This window comes from Myotis daubentonii, chromosome 12 (genome assembly GCF_963259705.1).
Source record: "Myotis daubentonii chromosome 12, mMyoDau2.1, whole genome shotgun sequence".
Taxonomy (NCBI): domain Eukaryota; kingdom Metazoa; phylum Chordata; class Mammalia; order Chiroptera; family Vespertilionidae; genus Myotis; species Myotis daubentonii.
Genome location: NC_081851.1, coordinates 38059454 through 38076107, shown reverse-complemented (window position 1 = coordinate 38076107; position 16654 = coordinate 38059454). Strand labels below are relative to the sequence as shown.

Genomic DNA, 16654 nt, shown 5'->3' with positions numbered 1-16654 from the left:
TGATTGATGTTTCTCTCTCATCAATGTTTCTAACTCTCTATCTCTCTCCCTTCCTCTCTGTAAAAAAATCAATAAAATATATTAAAAAAAAAAGTCAACCAATAAATAAGTGGAACAACAAAGTGATAATCAATCAATCACTGTGGTTTGTATTGCCTTTCATTTGTTTATTTGATGTAAGCTCCAGGAGCTTCTATGAATTAACTCTACGCACAGCCGTTTAGAGAAATGTTCTTAGGAGGAAGTTACAGAAACAACTTGCTCTCAGCGTTAGGCACCATTACAATAAGTACAAGTAACATATATAACATTTTCATATCAAAGAAATCAAAGGACAAAATCTTTTTTTCTTGTACTAATAAAAATACTGCATTACATTACTTTTTTCCTTTTACAAATAAGTTAATCACTAATACCTATCTCAAAATTTTAAAAACTTAATGATGTTATAACTTTCTATGTCTATTTGCTAAATAGGAGTTTGAGACAGAAAGCCCAAATTTGAAATCTGCAGATCCTTTTTATAGACAAAACTAGAGACCCAGTGCATGAGTGTGTGTGTGTGTGTGTGTGTGTGTGTGTCCCTCAGCCAGGCCTGTGCTCTCTTGCAGTCCAGGAGTCCTCGGGGGATGTCCAACTGATGGCTTAGGGAGCGGGCCTAAGCTGTCAGTCAGACATCCTTAGTGCCCTTAGTGCTGCTTCGGAGGCGGGAGAGGCTCCTGCCACCGCCGCTGCGCTCACCAGCAGTGAACCCAGCTTCCATGGGAGTGCACTGACCACTAGGGAGCAGCTCCTGCGTTGAGCATCTGCCCCCTGGTGGTCAGTGCGTGTCATAGCAACTGGTCGTTCTGCCGTTCGGTCGATTTGCATATTAGCCTTTTATTATATAGGATACTTTCAACAGAAAATACACAAGTTTTTTAGTTTGTAGAATGCTCTATATTTTACAAAGTTAATTCTCAATTTTATTTATTTTTAAATATATTTTTATTGATTTCAGAGAAGGGAGAGAGATAGAAACATCAATGATAAGAGAGAATCATTGTTCTACTGCCTCCTGCATCCCCCTTTACTGGGGATCAAGCCCATAACTTGGGCATGTGCCCTGCCTGGGAATCAAACCCTGACTTCCTGGTATATAGGTTGGTCGACGCTCAACCACTGAGGCACTCTGGCCCAGCAATTCTCAATTTCATATATAAATATTTAGTTGTTTCATACTAAACAACTTACCAAAAGATTTCCCATAAACGGTATGAATTTAAGTTACCATGTTTAGAGGATTCATTTTTTGACCACCAAACATCTTCCTATTTTTAGAAAAATCCTCATCCTAAGGCAGAGCCTGACTTCTCTATAGAAGCTGAAAAGCCTAGATATGGTTTTATAATCTTTTTTTTGTATTTGATCTAGACTAAGTCAATTAGAGATACCAGTCCTCAACCTATAGGGCTTAAAGAAGCAGAGCATGAAGAGAATCCATTTTGGTGGCAAATAGCAATGGAGTCCCATGTCAGTGAATTTGATCCTCAGTGGATTCAGTACTAGTATCTTTTCTGGGATGGCCTGTGGCTTGATTAGGACTATGGCCTGGCAGTTTCCTTTCCTGAACATTTTCCAAGACAGGTTCCATAACCTTCCTACAAATTTTGGTAGTGTCCTTTATCTTTGTTTTTGTTTTTTTAATCTTCACCCAAGGATATTTTTTCCACTGAATTTTAGAGAGTGGGAGGCAGGGTGGGGGAGGTGGTGGGAAGAGAGAGAGAGAAAGAGAAACATCAAAGTGAGAGAAACATTGACTGGTTGCCTCTTTCACACTGGGACTGGGGGTTGACCATGCAACCCAGGTATGTGCCCTTAACAAGAAATTGGTCTTCAGCTGACACTCAAACCACTGAGAAACACTGGCCAGGGGGTGTCCTTTATCTTTTTAATAAATTCCTTTTATGGTTAAAATTTTTTGCTGCTTGCATTTAAGAAAATCCTGACTGATACAAACATTGCAAGCCAAGGTTCCCTATTATGTCTACTGGACTACTAAACAAAATTGTAATTTTCTTACATTTGTTAGTTTTTATTTTTCAAAATATTTTGGGGGGAATAACATTAAAATGTCCCTTTTAGCTGTTATGTGGAATTCTTGTTAGCAGCATGGATTGAAGTATCCCACATTATATCACCTCTGAGAGATCATATACTAACCTTGTGCAGAATGGAAAGTAAAGACAAGAGAATTAACTTTAAGGCATATAGACTTTAATGAACTAAGAAATGCCTTCCTCCCTGGCTGGATAGCTTAGTTGGTTAGAGCATCATCCCAGACAGGTAAAGGTTTCAGATTAGATCCCTGGTCAGAGCACATACAGGAATCAACCAATGAATGTGTGAATGAGTGACAAATTGATGTTTCTTTTTCTCCCTCTCTCTAAAATCAATAAAAATTTTAAAGATAAAATAAAAAATGTCTTCCTTGGACAACTGGATAAATGAATATGAACTGTATATCAGTTAAAAATATTGTATCACCGTGCCCCTGTGGCTCAGTGGTTGGAGCATCAGCACCAAAGGGCCTCAAGTTCGATTCCAGGGTCAAGGAAACATACCTGGGTTGCAGGTTCAATCCTCAGCCCCAGGTCTAGGTGCTTGCAGGAGGCAACCAGTAGATGTGTCTCTCTCACATCAATACTTCCCTCTCTCTCCCTCCCTTCTACTCTCTAAAAAACAACAAAAAACAAACAAACAAAACCCCCCAAAAAAACTCAATGGAAAAAATATCCTCAGGTGAGGATTAACAACAACAAAATTTGTATCAATGTAGTCATCTTAATATAAAAATTATATCATGGCTATGTAAGAGAATGCCCTTGTTCTTAGAAAATATATGGTAAAGTAGGCCTAAAGTGTAATGATGTTTTCTCAAGTGGTTCAGAAAAAAAGGTAACTGCATTCTCACATAATTACTTTTGAATATTTGGCTATTAGCAATGGGTAAATCCACACAAAAGTTACTTAACTCTTCAATGTACTATTTTTTTGTTACTTTTCTGTTTTAAATTTTTCAGAATAAAAAGTTATTAATGAAAACTTGCCATTCTGCCAGAGATAGAATTTTATATCAATTTAACATATATTTTTGAAGCTGATAATTAAGTTCAGAGGGTTATAAAACTGGATTCTAAAACATATATTAGTTTATATTACTACAGCTCTAGAAAATTTAACCTGAAGAAAACATTTACAAAACAGAAAGCTGTGATGGGCTGTTTTGAGCCACAATCTATAATAATAAAAGCGTCATATACTAATTAGACCGGACGTCCTTCCAGACGACCTTCTGGACGAAGCTGGGCCTGCAAGGGAAGCCCAGGTCCCGGGTGCCAGAGGGAAGCCAGTGCTGGCAGCCGGGGGAAGGAAGGCCTAACTCTTGCACAAATTTCGTGCATCGGGCCTCTAGTTATTGGATAAAAATGTAGGTGGAAAAGGTCAATGGGGGAAAATAAGGGGACATCTGTAACACTTTAAACAATAAAGATAAATTTATTAAGAAGTGCAGAATTCGATACGAAGCCTCTGTGAAAATTTTAATAAAAAACATAAATAGGTTTTTAGCTAATGATAAATCTGATAAAGAAATTTTTATTTATACTATATATCTACAGTCTAGAACCCTGCCTGGAACACTGTAAACGCTCTATAAATATCTTTAAAGAGATAACTGTACTCACAGAATTACTTTTGGATATTTGCAGTTTGCTAGGAAATTATCCCATTTTGCCTGAATTACTTTAGTTTGGGGGAAAAGGTGCATCTTTTACTAATTATGAAATTATGTAGAAGAGTAAATGCTTATATCTATATATAAGCATTTATATAGGCAAAAGTAGGTGTTCAGTTGTGAGTATGCTAATACTTATTAATTATTGTATTATTCCCACATGGATTGTAAACCTACCTTTGCCTACACACACACACACACATATTCTACACCAGCATCCTAACTTTACTATTAAACAACTGTCTACTCTTCACAAAGGATCGTCTGTATGATAGCTGAAACCCTTTTATGTTATCAGCTATGACTACCTTCACTTGGAGATCAGACTATATATAAACCAGCTTGAACAAATGTATCTAATAGTATGCCTGAAGACATCCTACATATTCATCTCAAAACTGTTCTCATTTTTACTTATATTTTGCAACAAGCTATCATTTTAAATGACTGTAATTACACATTGGTAAATCTACTTATTGTTGACTTCATTCTCACATCCCACATCCAAACCACTGGTAATTGCTGTTGCTCTACTTTCAAACTATCTCCAGAATCCACCCACTTCTCACAATATATTTCCAAAGTATTGCTGACAAGAAATTGAATATTGGCAATTTCTAACTTAAGGTAATGCTGAACACTCATTTGTTGGAAATGAAGGCATATTCTCTGAGCCAAGCATGTCAAACTCGCAACCCGTGGGCCACATATGGCCCACAAGGAGTATTTTTGCAGCCCAGCCAATATAATGGTATGTAAGAAACGTTTTAATAAAAATTTCGTAACTTAATTTTTACAATATCCTGTTATACATTAATAACGAACTACAACGTTGATAATGACTGATTACTACACTTCTCTCCACTAATACTAACAGTGAATATTTTAGCAGCCAATTGCCACGTCATTAGTCTCGTACTGACTTGTTTGGTGTGCACAACAGAAATATTTCACTTTTGGAGAACAAGAAAAATAGGTTTATTTGCATTACACTTATTTGTGCAGTTACTCGCTGTCTAGTAAGTTAATGTTCAAGAAAAATATAATTTTTATTAAAATGTTCTATTATTTTATGTTAATGATTACTCATTTATTTCAGCCCTTTGTACAAGTATTCAGCATGTCTCTATCAAAATAAACCTATGTTTCTATGAAAATTGAAGCTTTTGTTTTTTTGTGGCCCACATAAACTTAAACCTTGTTTATTTGGCCCGTGTTAGCCTTTGAGTTTGACATGCTTGCTTTGAGCCATTTAGGTGCCATGGATGATACTGAAATTCAGACGATATCTTACCTCCAAGAATGAGTAATATCTGGGTTCACTGCTTGGAATTGTATCAGTTTTTAAAACAAACTTATTGACCACTTACCACAAATCAGATACTGTGCTATAAACACATTAAAAGTCCTTGACTTCCAGGGTCATTAAAACAAACATTTTATATTAAAAGTAAAAACACTGCTGGGAAAATTTTAGGGTTAGCAGCTACTCATATTTAATTAGATTGGGCTCACTGGAAGAATGGGAGCTTTGCTTGAAGGTTGTAGAAGCAGAGGAAATAATAGTAGGACACGTTAGAGCTTGGACTACTCTGGGGAAAAGATTCTTAGATGGGGTGTTCCTAGCGAAGTATACATGGCAAAATAAGTCATACATGTAAGAGTTAAGAGCTGAGGATGTGCCAGAACCGGTTTGGCTCAGTGGATAGAGCCTTGGCCTGCAGACTCGAGGGTCCCGGTTCGGTTCCGGTCAAGGGCATGTGCCTTGGTTGCTGGCGCGTCCCCAGCGGGGGGCGTGCGGGTGGGGGGCCGCTGATCGGTATTTCTCTCTCATCGATGTTTCTGGCTCTCTGTCCCTCTCCCTTCCTCTGTGGAAAATCAATAAAATATATATTTTTTAAAAAAGAGCTGAGGATGTAAGAGTTGCAGAAAAATGAACTAAAAGTTTATGACCTTGGGTGACTTTAGCTTTTCCCCAGCTGCAAAATGGACCCATTTACTGCAGAGTTCTGATGGGGATTAAACAAACAGGTAAAACACTTTACACAGAACCTAGCAAATCATAAGCACTCTAAGTATTTGTTTGAATAAAGCTTCCTTCATTATTCCTCCTGCAATGGTTGGTTTCCTGCACTGCTTTTGTAGAATGGCCTGAAAAAGGTGAAGTTGTCTTCATTATCTGACATTCCCAAATCAACATGCTAAAAAGGTTAAGATCCCAGATATTTCTGGCAGTTTCTGAAATTGAAAAATCTGAAATAATCTAAGAATCTTAAATTTGAAGACATTATAAAAGATGAGCATTGTGTGTGCTGTTGGCTATATCAAACTTCTGGCAAAGAGGCCAGAGGAAAAAAAGATTTCCATAAACTCTATGGGCCAATAGTTTTCTAGCGAGTATTCACCTACAGATACAATCTTTCAAAAAACAAAACAAAAACAACAACAAACAAAGGTCACGCACTAATTGCTGCAACCTACTAAAAAGATTCTTAAGGTAACTAACATTATCAGGTAAACTATGAAAAAGTTTAATCTATTAAAACAAGTGTGACTATTCTTTCTCATACAGATAACAAAACAGAAACTTTTGGTGGCGAAAACAATAACTGCACTGTACTTCATAACAACTCCAATGTCCATAGAGTTGCAGAAAGAAACCTAAAATTGTGTCTTTAACGCATAGAGCTCTCAAACTGTCGGTATTTCAAGAATTCAAACAAAAAGGTCTGTAAAAAAAATACTCGTCAAGACTTTTTCTTCTTTTCCAGAAAAGTAACAATGACAGAACCAACTCTCCCAACATACTTTGAAAAACAAAGGAGGATGCTGTGGGGGGCGGGAACCACCCAACAAAGAAAATACCCACGCTGAGACCACTGAACACTAACTGTAAAAATTCCGAGGGGACCGAATAGACGCTAAAGGTATTTATCAACCGTTGTTTCATAAAGGGCTGCCTGCTCCTTCTGCAACACGTCAATCCTAACAGCAGCGAACGATGATCAAAAACGCATCAGAGCCACTTCCCCTCGGGCAGCATACACCTCCGGGTGAGATTTCCAATTTTCAAAAGCAGTTTCCAAATCCTTGGGGTGTCCGGGTTTCGGCTCTTTGGTTGGGGGAGGAAGTGTTATCGAAGCGAATCCAAAGAGAGGTCAAAGAAAAAGCATTTGGCTTTTCTTCCCCCCCCGCCCCCTGCCCCCCGTAGGCAACTGCGAGAATAAAGTTTAACTCGCAGAAAACGAGTACAAGCAGCCTCGAGAAAATTAATTGGGGGGGGGGGGGTGGAAGAGTTTCAGGAGGAAATCAAAGGCAAATGAAAGGGATTTGGCTGTGAAAGATCAAAACGGGTTACTGAAGCGGCGGGGGCGGGAAAGAGGAGGAGGCAGGCCTGGGACAAAAGGCAGGCTCGCCGAGACTACCGAGAGGTTTGAATGAAAACTCCCGTCTGCGGGCCCGAGCGCGCCGCGGGCCGCGGCGAGGCCAAAGGCCACCCTGCGGCGTCCAGGGAAGGGCTTCGTGCCGAGGGTCGAGCCCCCCGCTGCCTCCGCCTCGTCCTCTCACAGCCCGGGCGTCGGTCCCTAAGCCTTCAGGTGTGCGCTAAGGGGAGGGAATCGTGGGATCGCGGCGGCCACCGAGGGCCATAGGCGAGGGGGCAGCGAAGGGCCGAGGCCTCCCTCCGGGGCGACCACCATCCCGCCCCCCCTCATGGTTGCCTCAGACTCACAGAGTCTTGGGCATCTCGTCCTCCATGGCTGCTGCTGTCGCGGCGGCGCCTCTGGGTCCAGCTCCCTACCCTTTACTACCTCCCAAAACGTTTGAGTGGCTCTGGCTGCAGAATAGCGGGATTTCTCGGCGGACCGGAGGTTATCCCGCCTCCTTCTCCGGCGGCAATTACACTAAACCGCCCGGCCCAGCACGAACAATGAAGCCCCAATACAAGATGGCGGCGAGCCGGGAGCCTCAGAGCAGCCAGCGAAGTGACCCGGGCTGCGCATGCGCAGAACAATCTTGCACTTTCAACCTTCCGGCCGCCAAGCGGCACCTCAACCCATAGGTTCACTTGTTGCGCAGACGCCCCTCCACCCGACCTTAGGAGTTTCTCCGACTGCGCAGGCGTAAGGCTTAACTATTTCAGGACTTGCTTTTTGCCTTTTGAAACTTTTTTGTCTTCCCTCTCCAGTTTCGAATGTTTCAACAGTGAATTATGACATAAAAATTTTCCTAGAAATTAAAAATGGTTCGGGAAAAAGAAAGGTTTAATAGACTCAAGTTATCTCATAGCGAGACTAAAAAAGGCTGCGCCGCCCGGGAATCGAACCCGGGTCGCAAGAATGGGAATCTTGCATGATACCACTACACCAGCGGCGCCACTGGAAGCTAAGCTTGCTGAAATGTCTTAGGACTAAATGAAAGTAAACATTCGATCCCAAAGGATGATTTATTTATTTAAAAACAAAAGTCTAAGCGTTTATAACCTGCTATTTTTCGTTGATATAAGAAATTTATCTTCCCAAATAAAATTGAATGGCTGTTTCTATTTTTTTCTGTATAGAAAAGTCTCATATTTTTAAGTATTTTTTTATTGTTAATAGTATTACAGATTCAATTAAAAATATTTTTTTATTTATAAAAGTAAGAGTGCCCTAACCGGTTTGGCTCATTGGATAGAGCGTCGGCCTGCGGACTGAAAGGTCCCAGATTCGATTCCGGTCAAGGGCATGTACCTTGGTTGTGCCAGGGGAGTGCAGGAGGCAGCTGATGTTTCTCTCTCATCGATGTTTCTAACTCTCTATCCCTCTCCCTTCCTCTCTGTAAAAAATCAATAAAAATATTTTTTAAAAATAAATAAATAAAAAAGTAAGAGTTTCCAAACAAAAACTCATAGACAGTAATATGGTGGTTACTAAAGGGAAGGGGGAGGAGGTGAAGAGTAAAGGGGGTCAAATATATGGTGAGAGAATATTTGACTTTGGGTGGTGGACACAATTTTACTAACCAGTGTCACTCCAATAATTTTAATTAAAAAAATAAAAAGCTATAATGTATACCTATTTTTTTAAAAGTAAGAATTTCATTAGAAAAATTTGTCTTGTGTTAACTAGATTTTTGAGAGTCAGGAAATTATTTGTAGATCATTGCTGAATTTTTCTTTTTATTTGCATTTTTGTGGCATACTCAATGTACATTGGAAAATATTTTCCAATAATTATTTAATACAAATTAATCATAAGAACTCTAAAACCAAATGAGTCAGAAGATACATAAATTTCAGTCCTTTTTGAGGGGAGGCAGAAAAATAAGGGCTCTGAAATGTGGTTTAGTGACTAATTAGGCATTTTCGTACTGCATTTAATAAGCTATGTGAAATATTTATTAAACATAGGCAATTGTGCACATCCAAAAATGTGATGTCATCTTTGAAGTAGTTCCTTTAGACTATGATACTTTTGTATCTCCATTTTTGAATTTGTCTTTGGAATCTGTGGCACATCTTTTAGATTTTATTTAAAGATATAAAATAGTTTTTTGAGGATGAATAAAACAAATGTTAATGGTGGATAGTATTTTCTAACAGCTTTTTAAAAATATATATGTTTTTATTGATTTCAAAGATAGGAAGGGAAAGGGAGAAAGGGATAGAAACATCAATGATGAGAGAGAATCATTGATTGGCTGCCTCCTGCACGACTCTACTAGGGAGTGAGCCTGCTACCCTGGGCATGTGCCCTGACTGGGAATCCAACAGGGACATCCTGGTTCATGGGTCTCGCTCACCCACTGAGCCACACCAGCCAAGCTAACAGCTTTTTTATACAATTCACATAATTTACAATTTGTCCATTTAAAGTACAGTTTAGTGGTTTTAGTGTATTCACAGAGATTTGCAACCATCATTATAATCAATTTTAGAATATTTTCATCACCCCAAACAGGAAACCCTTATCAATTAGCAGTCACTCCCTATTCCCCATCCCACCCCACTCTCCAGCCCACTAATCTTCTGACTGTATAGATTTGCCTATTTTAGACATTTGAAGTAAATGGAATCATACAGTAATGTATGTAGTCATTTGTTACTTGGTTTCTTGGTACTAGTTTCTTTAACTTAGCATTATGCTTTTTTGTTCATCCATGTTGGAGCATGCATCAATACTTCATTCCTTTTTTTTAGCCAAGTAAAATAAAATTCCATTGTATGGATATAGCAGAAGTATTTAATAGAGCTTTAAAAACTCTATTAAATATTGTTTTATTTATTATACTAGAGGCCTGGTGCATGAAATTTGTGCACTGGGAGGGGGGGGGGTCCCTCACCCCGGCCTGCGCTCTCTTGCAGTCCGGGACTCCTCCGGTGATGTCCATCTGCCGGCTCAGGCCCAATTCCCCCAGGGGATCGGGCCTGAGCTGGCAGTCAGACATCCCTTTCCCAGTCCGAGGCTCTTGCAGGCCGGGAGCCCTTGCTCCTTACCATTTGCCTGTAGCAGAGGTGGGAGAGGTTCCTGCCACCGCTGCTGTGCTCACCAGCTGTGAGCCCACTGGCAAGCCCAGCTTCTAACTGAGCAGCACTCCCCCTGTGGGAACGCACTGACCACCAGGTGGCAGCTCCTGCATTGATCGTCTGTCCCGTCGTGGTCAGTGTACATCATAGTGACTGGTCATTCCACCGTTTGGTCAATTGCATATTAGCCTTTTATTATATAGGATATTATATTTATTAATAATGTTTTGTTGAAAACTTGATTAAAGTTTTATTTATTTATTTATTTTTAAATATATATTTTATTGATTTTTTACAGAGAGGAAGGGAGAGGGACAGAGAGTTAGAAACATTGATGAGAGAGAAACATCAATCAGCTGCCTCCTGCACACCCCCACTGGGGATGTGCCCGCAACCAAGGTACATGCCCTTGACCAGAATCAAACCTAGGACCCTTGAGTCCGCAGGCTGATGCTCTATCCACTGAGCCAAACCAGTCAGGGCTGAAAACTTGATTAAGTTTTAAAGTTGCCAAAGTAATGCATGCTCACTGTGACAAGTGAAACAAAATAGGCAAACAAGAAAAGGTTAATTATTTCCTCATTTTCCCTCTCTTGAGGTAATTAATGTTAACAGATTAGTCTATAAGCTTCCACATCTTACTTTATATGCATCTTACTTTAGATGCACATGTATATAAGTACTTGTTTATTTTTTGTTATTTAAAAGAATGTGGTTATGCTATGGGTATTACTTTGCAAGTTTCTTTTTTAACTTAAACGTACATTATAGATGTTTTCAATTCAACTTATACAGATCTAATTAATTTTTAAATAATTGCAAAATATTCCATAGAATGAATGTGCCACAGTTTATTCAATGCTAAATTGTGTAAATAATCATAAATAGTATTGATGAACATTCAGGTTATTCCTTTTTTTAATACTACAAACAATGTTGCAATAATCATTCTGGTACGTATATATATATATATTTTTAATTTTTTATTTTTATTGATTTCAGAAAGGAGGGGAGAGGGAGAGAGAGATAGAAACATCAATGATGAGAGAGAATCACTGATCTGCTGCCTTCTGCGTACCCCCAAGGGGATCGAGTCCACAACCCGGGCATGTGCCCCTGATCAGAATCGAACCCAGGACCCTTCAATCCGCAGGCCGATGCTCTCTGCACGGAGCCAAACCAGTTAGGGCTGGTATGTATATTTTTATAACTGATTATTCTATTTCTGTATAATTAAAATTCTCTCTTTAGCCATCTTAAAATGTTTTTTATGTAGTCAAATATGTTTACATTTTCTTATATCACTTTTGAATTTCCTGTCTTGTCTAAGACAGAATTAATATGGAGACTATTTAGAATACGAAAGAAATGAGATGTGAAGAAATAAGATGCTATAAAAATGAATTTCTTCAAGACAGTTTCAAAGAAGAAAAAAGACACGGAGCAGAGACAGAATTATAGATTTGAGTGTTGTCAAAGATAAACAAAGGCAGACACTAAAATTTAAATTTTAATCATAATATACTATTACAATGGGGAAAAGAGTACATACAGTATGAACTAAACTTTGATTTGCACAGAAGTGACTGGGTCCTTTAAAGGGAGAATGAAGAAATAGGGACGGGGATGAGCAGGGGCCAGTAAAGTCAGGGAAGTGAAAGATCACAAAAATCAAGAAGGGAGGGGGTGGGGTGTTGGGGATTGTAGCACAGGGCTCTATCTTCATGTGTCAGGTGGGACAAAAAGTCAATAATTTGGGGAACCTTGAGTTTTCTCAGACAGGCACTTTAAGGGGTGCTAAGGCTATCCCAAGGAGGCCGCTTTGAGCTGTTAGAAACTGTCAGTGTTTTTTTCATCTTTATAGGCCAAAGTTGAGGCCTAGTCCAGAGGAGGACTGGGAGAGAAGCTGAGCTAGAGTTTGCCGAAGGAGAGAATCTTAGTGTTTTGCTTCCTAGGGAGACTGCTTTTTTAAGCAACGCTCTTAAATAAATGTTTGTTATATTACCTGGTTATTACCCGTCAGATATGAGGTAATATTTTCCCCATGATTAAAAAAAATCTTTTTAAAAAGGAGGCATATGTAATACTTTGAACAATAAAAATAAATAAATAAATACGTATAGACCCTTTTCCCCCTCCCTACATGGGAGTCCATTCTGTGGTACTCTTTCCCTCTCCCCATGTGGGAGTCTGTATTTATTCTTCAATAAATCTCCACCTTTGCTATACCAAAAATAAATAAATAAATAAATAAATAAATACGTATAAAAACATCTTTTTGAATTTCAGTGGCAGTATTATTTTAAAAGGCCAAGAGTGCAGAATACAACAGCCTTTTTGATCCACCTCCCACTTCTCTCACTTTACAAGTCTTTTACATTATTTCTTCACTGTGTCCTTTCAGTAAATTCTTTTCCAAGGTTTCAGTAGCAGAAATGAAATTTTCCAAATATGATACTTGTTAAGGTGATTTACATGGCTAATTCTAATCAACCAACAGAAATTGAGGGCCTAGTAGGCTTAATGCATTGAGATGTTGTGGACATAATGTAATTTGAAAATAGGAAAGTAAAAGACACACATAGTTCTTTCTTTGTAATTCTAGATGTAGTGCAAAAGAGGACTTCATCTTTGTATGTTCATGTTCTTAAGTAGAAGTGTTTCTTTCTTGTATGACTTGCATCTTGTTCCATTAACACTTCCACTTTCTCTTCCTTACTCTGCTCCACTGGCCTCCTTGTTGTTCCTTAAACACACCAGATGTTCTTGCCTGGAAAGTACTTTCCCCAGATATTTGCCTGGTCCACTCCCCTCACTTGATCTAAGCTTTGTTCAAATGGCATCTGACTTAATAAGGCCTACTACCCTGACCATCATATTTAAAATTGCAACCCATTCCCATTTCTCATACCCCATTCTATATATTACATAATTTGCTTATATACTCTAATTATCATCTGTCTCCCTTCACTAGAATGTCAGCTTCATTAGAATAAATATTTTTTAAAATCGGTTTTATTCATTGATTTTTCTCATTCACCTAGAATATTTCCTGCCACTTAGAAGGAGCTCAATAAATATTTGTCCAGTAAATGAATGTTTTTTTGCACTGAATTTTCTATTTCCTTTCTCCAAGTTCAACTTTTCTTTCTTTTTTTTTTTCAGTATAATTGATTTTCCTTAGAATCTGGATACAATTAACTGTAGCAAGACAGCGCTCAATACTATTTAAACCTCATTTTAGGTTCTTTAAACTACCTCAGTATTTGTAAATACGAATTCACAATTAACTAAAATTTTACATACCAACAAATTTATTCAATATTGATGTAACTACAACATTTTATATGCAACCTGTAGACTTTAATATAACAGAATTTGACCTTTATAAACTAGTTACTCTTTGCTTATTTGTCCTAACCTTATTTAGTGTTGCACCAACAGAACCCCTTCTATAGCTTTTGCTATGTAACCAGATTCCGCCCCTTAAGACAAAGTGGAAAAGAAGCAAAGTTCCCACCCAGAAAAAACATTAACAGAAAAAAAACATTAACAGAATTATCCAATTCTAAAGTATCAGCAGATATAACATCAGAAATAGATTATGGGCAACTCTTAAGTCTTTTACTTAAGTAGTACATAGAAAGTTACAGTGTTGACCAAAAAAAAAAAAAAAAAAATCCCACCCAGTTTCAACATTGTGGGTTTGATCAACCAATGAATGCATAAATAAGTGGAACAACCAATCAATGTTTTTCTCCCTCCCTTCCTCTCTCACTCTCAAATCAATAAATTAAATACACACATACACAAACACACACACACACACACACACACACACACACACACACATACACACGTTTCTCATTGTTTTAATGGGTCTCAAAATTCTGTGACAGACCTGGCCCGTGTGCTGGCTCAGTTGGTTGAGCACCATCCTGTGCACAGAAAATTGGCCTGTTGGATTCCTGGGCAAGGTACATACCCCAGTTGTGGGTTCCATCCCTGGTAGGGGGCAAGCAGAAGGAGGCAGCCAATCAGGTGTTTCGCTCTCACATTGATGCTTCTCTCTCTCTCTCTCTCTCTCTCAAAAAAATCTGCAACAGATTTTTACTCAAGTTGTTTCCATTAAAAAGTACTAATTAAAAAAACTAATAACTTTAAAACTGCCCCCTCATACACACCCCAAATGGTCCACAAAACATTCTCCTTTCCTTCTGAAGGTTTTATGATGCATTATAATCAGTAACCAGTCTTTTACTATTACACTTAAATGGCCAATTGAAATAAACAGTTCTGAGACCGCTCTTCCACCACTAAGACTGGGGTGGCAGATATTAGGGATAATACTCATTTAGCCTTCTGAGCTTTCTGGGGAGACTTGCTGTCTTTGCCACCTCCAGTTGCCTTCTCATCCACTGCTTTGATGACACCCACAGCAAAACGGCCCAGAGAAAGATAGTCAGAGAAGCCCTCTGGGCTTGCTAGGAACCATATCGGTGATGGCAGCATCACGAGAATGAAAAAATGTTGGGACATACTCCAGCTCTTTTCCAGAATGACAGTTGATCTCCTTCAGCTCAGCAAATCTGCAAGCAATGTGAGCTGTGACAATCCAGCACAGGTGCATATCCAGCACTAATCTGGCCTGGATGGTTCAGGATAATCACCTGAACTGAGCAGCCAGCGGCTTCCAATGGTGAGTGCCACAACCAAGTTCTTTGATAGACACGTTCTTGACATTGAAGCCCACATTGTCCCCAAAAAGAGCTTTACTAAAAGTTTCATGGTGCATTTCAACAGGCTTTATTTCAGTGTAACGTTGACTGGAGCAAAGATGACCACTATGCTGGATTTAAGAACACCATTCTCCAATAGGCCCACAGGGACAGTACCAATGCCACCGATTTTATAGACATCCTAGGCGGGCAGACACAGGGGCTTGTCAGTTGGATGAGCTGGTGGTAGGATGCAATCCACAGCTTCAAGCATTGTGGTTCCACTGGCATTGCCATGTTTACGGGTGATTTTTCATCCCTTCAACCAAGGCACATTAGTACTTGGCTCCAGCATGTTGTCAACATTCCAACTAGAAATTGGCACAAATGCTACTGTGTCAGGGTGGTAGCCAATTTTCTTAATGTAGATGCTGACTTCTTTAACAATTTCCTCATATCTTTCAGGCTGTAGGGCAGCTCAGTGGAATCCATTTTGCTAACAGCAACAATCAGTTGTTTCGTACCCAGTGTGTAAGTCAGAAGGGCACGCTCACCGGTCTGCCCATTCTTGGAGATACCTGCTTCAAATTCACCAACACCAATAGCAACAATCAGGACAGCACAGTCAACCTGAGATGTGCTGATAATCATGTTTTTGATGAAGTCTCTGTGTCCTGGGGCATCCATGATGGTCACATAATAGTTGCTGGTCTCAAATTTCCACAGGGAGATGTCAATGGTGATACCACCCTCATGTTCAGTTTTCAGTTTATCCAAGACCCAGGCGTACTTGAAGGAGCCCTTTTCTATCTCAACCACCTCCTTCTCAAAATTTTCAATCGTTCTTTTGTCATTCCCACCACATTTGTAGATCAGATGGCCAGTAGTGGTAGACCTACCAGAATCTACCTGTTCACTCATGACGAAGTTGAAATAAGTCTTTTCCTTTCCCATTTTGGCTTGGATTTAGTGATGGTCTTCACCACATCTGTGTTCTGGTGGCAAACCCATTGCGAAAAAGCTTCAACCTTTCTTTTATACTTGTTTTCCTTCTACCTGTACTGTTCTTCATATTCATATACTGATTTTTATTTTCTTTTTGGGGGGCTGGATGGGTGGGGTATTTTAATTACGGAAATGGGATCGTATAGTAACCTTCACTCAGCCACCAATTTTCTCGCCTAACAATACCAGGACAATAGTTACAGGTCCTACATTCTTTCTAATGCTTTGCATAATGTTCCACCATATATATGGGTTACACTCTTTTCACTTCCTTCACCTTGGAGCCCATCCCAGGTCGCCCTCATTTTCCCTTTCACATAACATCATGTGCCCATTCATCTCTTACCCAGCAATCCCCGGAACATCCTAGTAGCGATCACTCAGTAAGTTATTTGGAGCTCCACTGGTCTGTTTTAGACAGGGATTAGCTGTGTGCGTTGTTTGAGAGGGAGTGATTAAAGGGACAAAAGAGGACCTTAGTGAAGAAATAAGGTGTTTCATCCAAACAGATGGGAAGGAAGGAGAGCTGGGCGGGCTTCCTCCGGTGCCTTTGGTGTCTCCTTGAAGTAGGGTAGACTTTTTGGAGCTCCTGGAGGGATGGGTGGAACGGAGGTGTCAGGGTGCTGGCAAAGCGGGGGGAACCTGGGTGGG

The 16654-nt window shown here is 39.5% G+C and overlaps 1 protein-coding gene, 1 non-coding gene and 1 pseudogene across 13 annotated transcripts in view; all 3 read right to left on the bottom strand.

The window, feature by feature from the left end:
- TIA1 (TIA1 cytotoxic granule associated RNA binding protein) overlaps positions 1-7777 on the bottom strand; it is a 31152-nt gene extending 23375 nt beyond the window's left edge. For 2 of the 12 annotated variants that reach the window (XR_009447923.1, XR_009447922.1), the window contains exon 1: positions 7506-7767. Coding sequence is in view for 7 of the 12 variants with exons in the window: in XM_059659516.1 (XP_059515499.1) it covers positions 7506-7531 (26 nt within the window). In the remaining 5 variants the exon portion in view is untranslated. Of the gene's footprint in view, positions 1-7505 lie in introns of all 12 variants that reach the window. The other 10 variants (XM_059659516.1, XM_059659522.1, XM_059659519.1 and 7 more) reach the window with 7 other exon arrangements.
- Positions 7778-8078: 301 nt separating this feature from the next.
- On the bottom strand, positions 8079-8149 carry TRNAG-CCC (transfer RNA glycine (anticodon CCC)). The gene has a single exon. It is a non-coding gene; the product is annotated as a tRNA-Gly (tRNA).
- Positions 8150-14240: 6091 nt separating this feature from the next.
- On the bottom strand, positions 14241-16583 carry LOC132213242 (elongation factor 1-alpha 1-like; annotated as a pseudogene).
- Between the last annotated feature and the right edge of the window lie 71 nt (positions 16584-16654).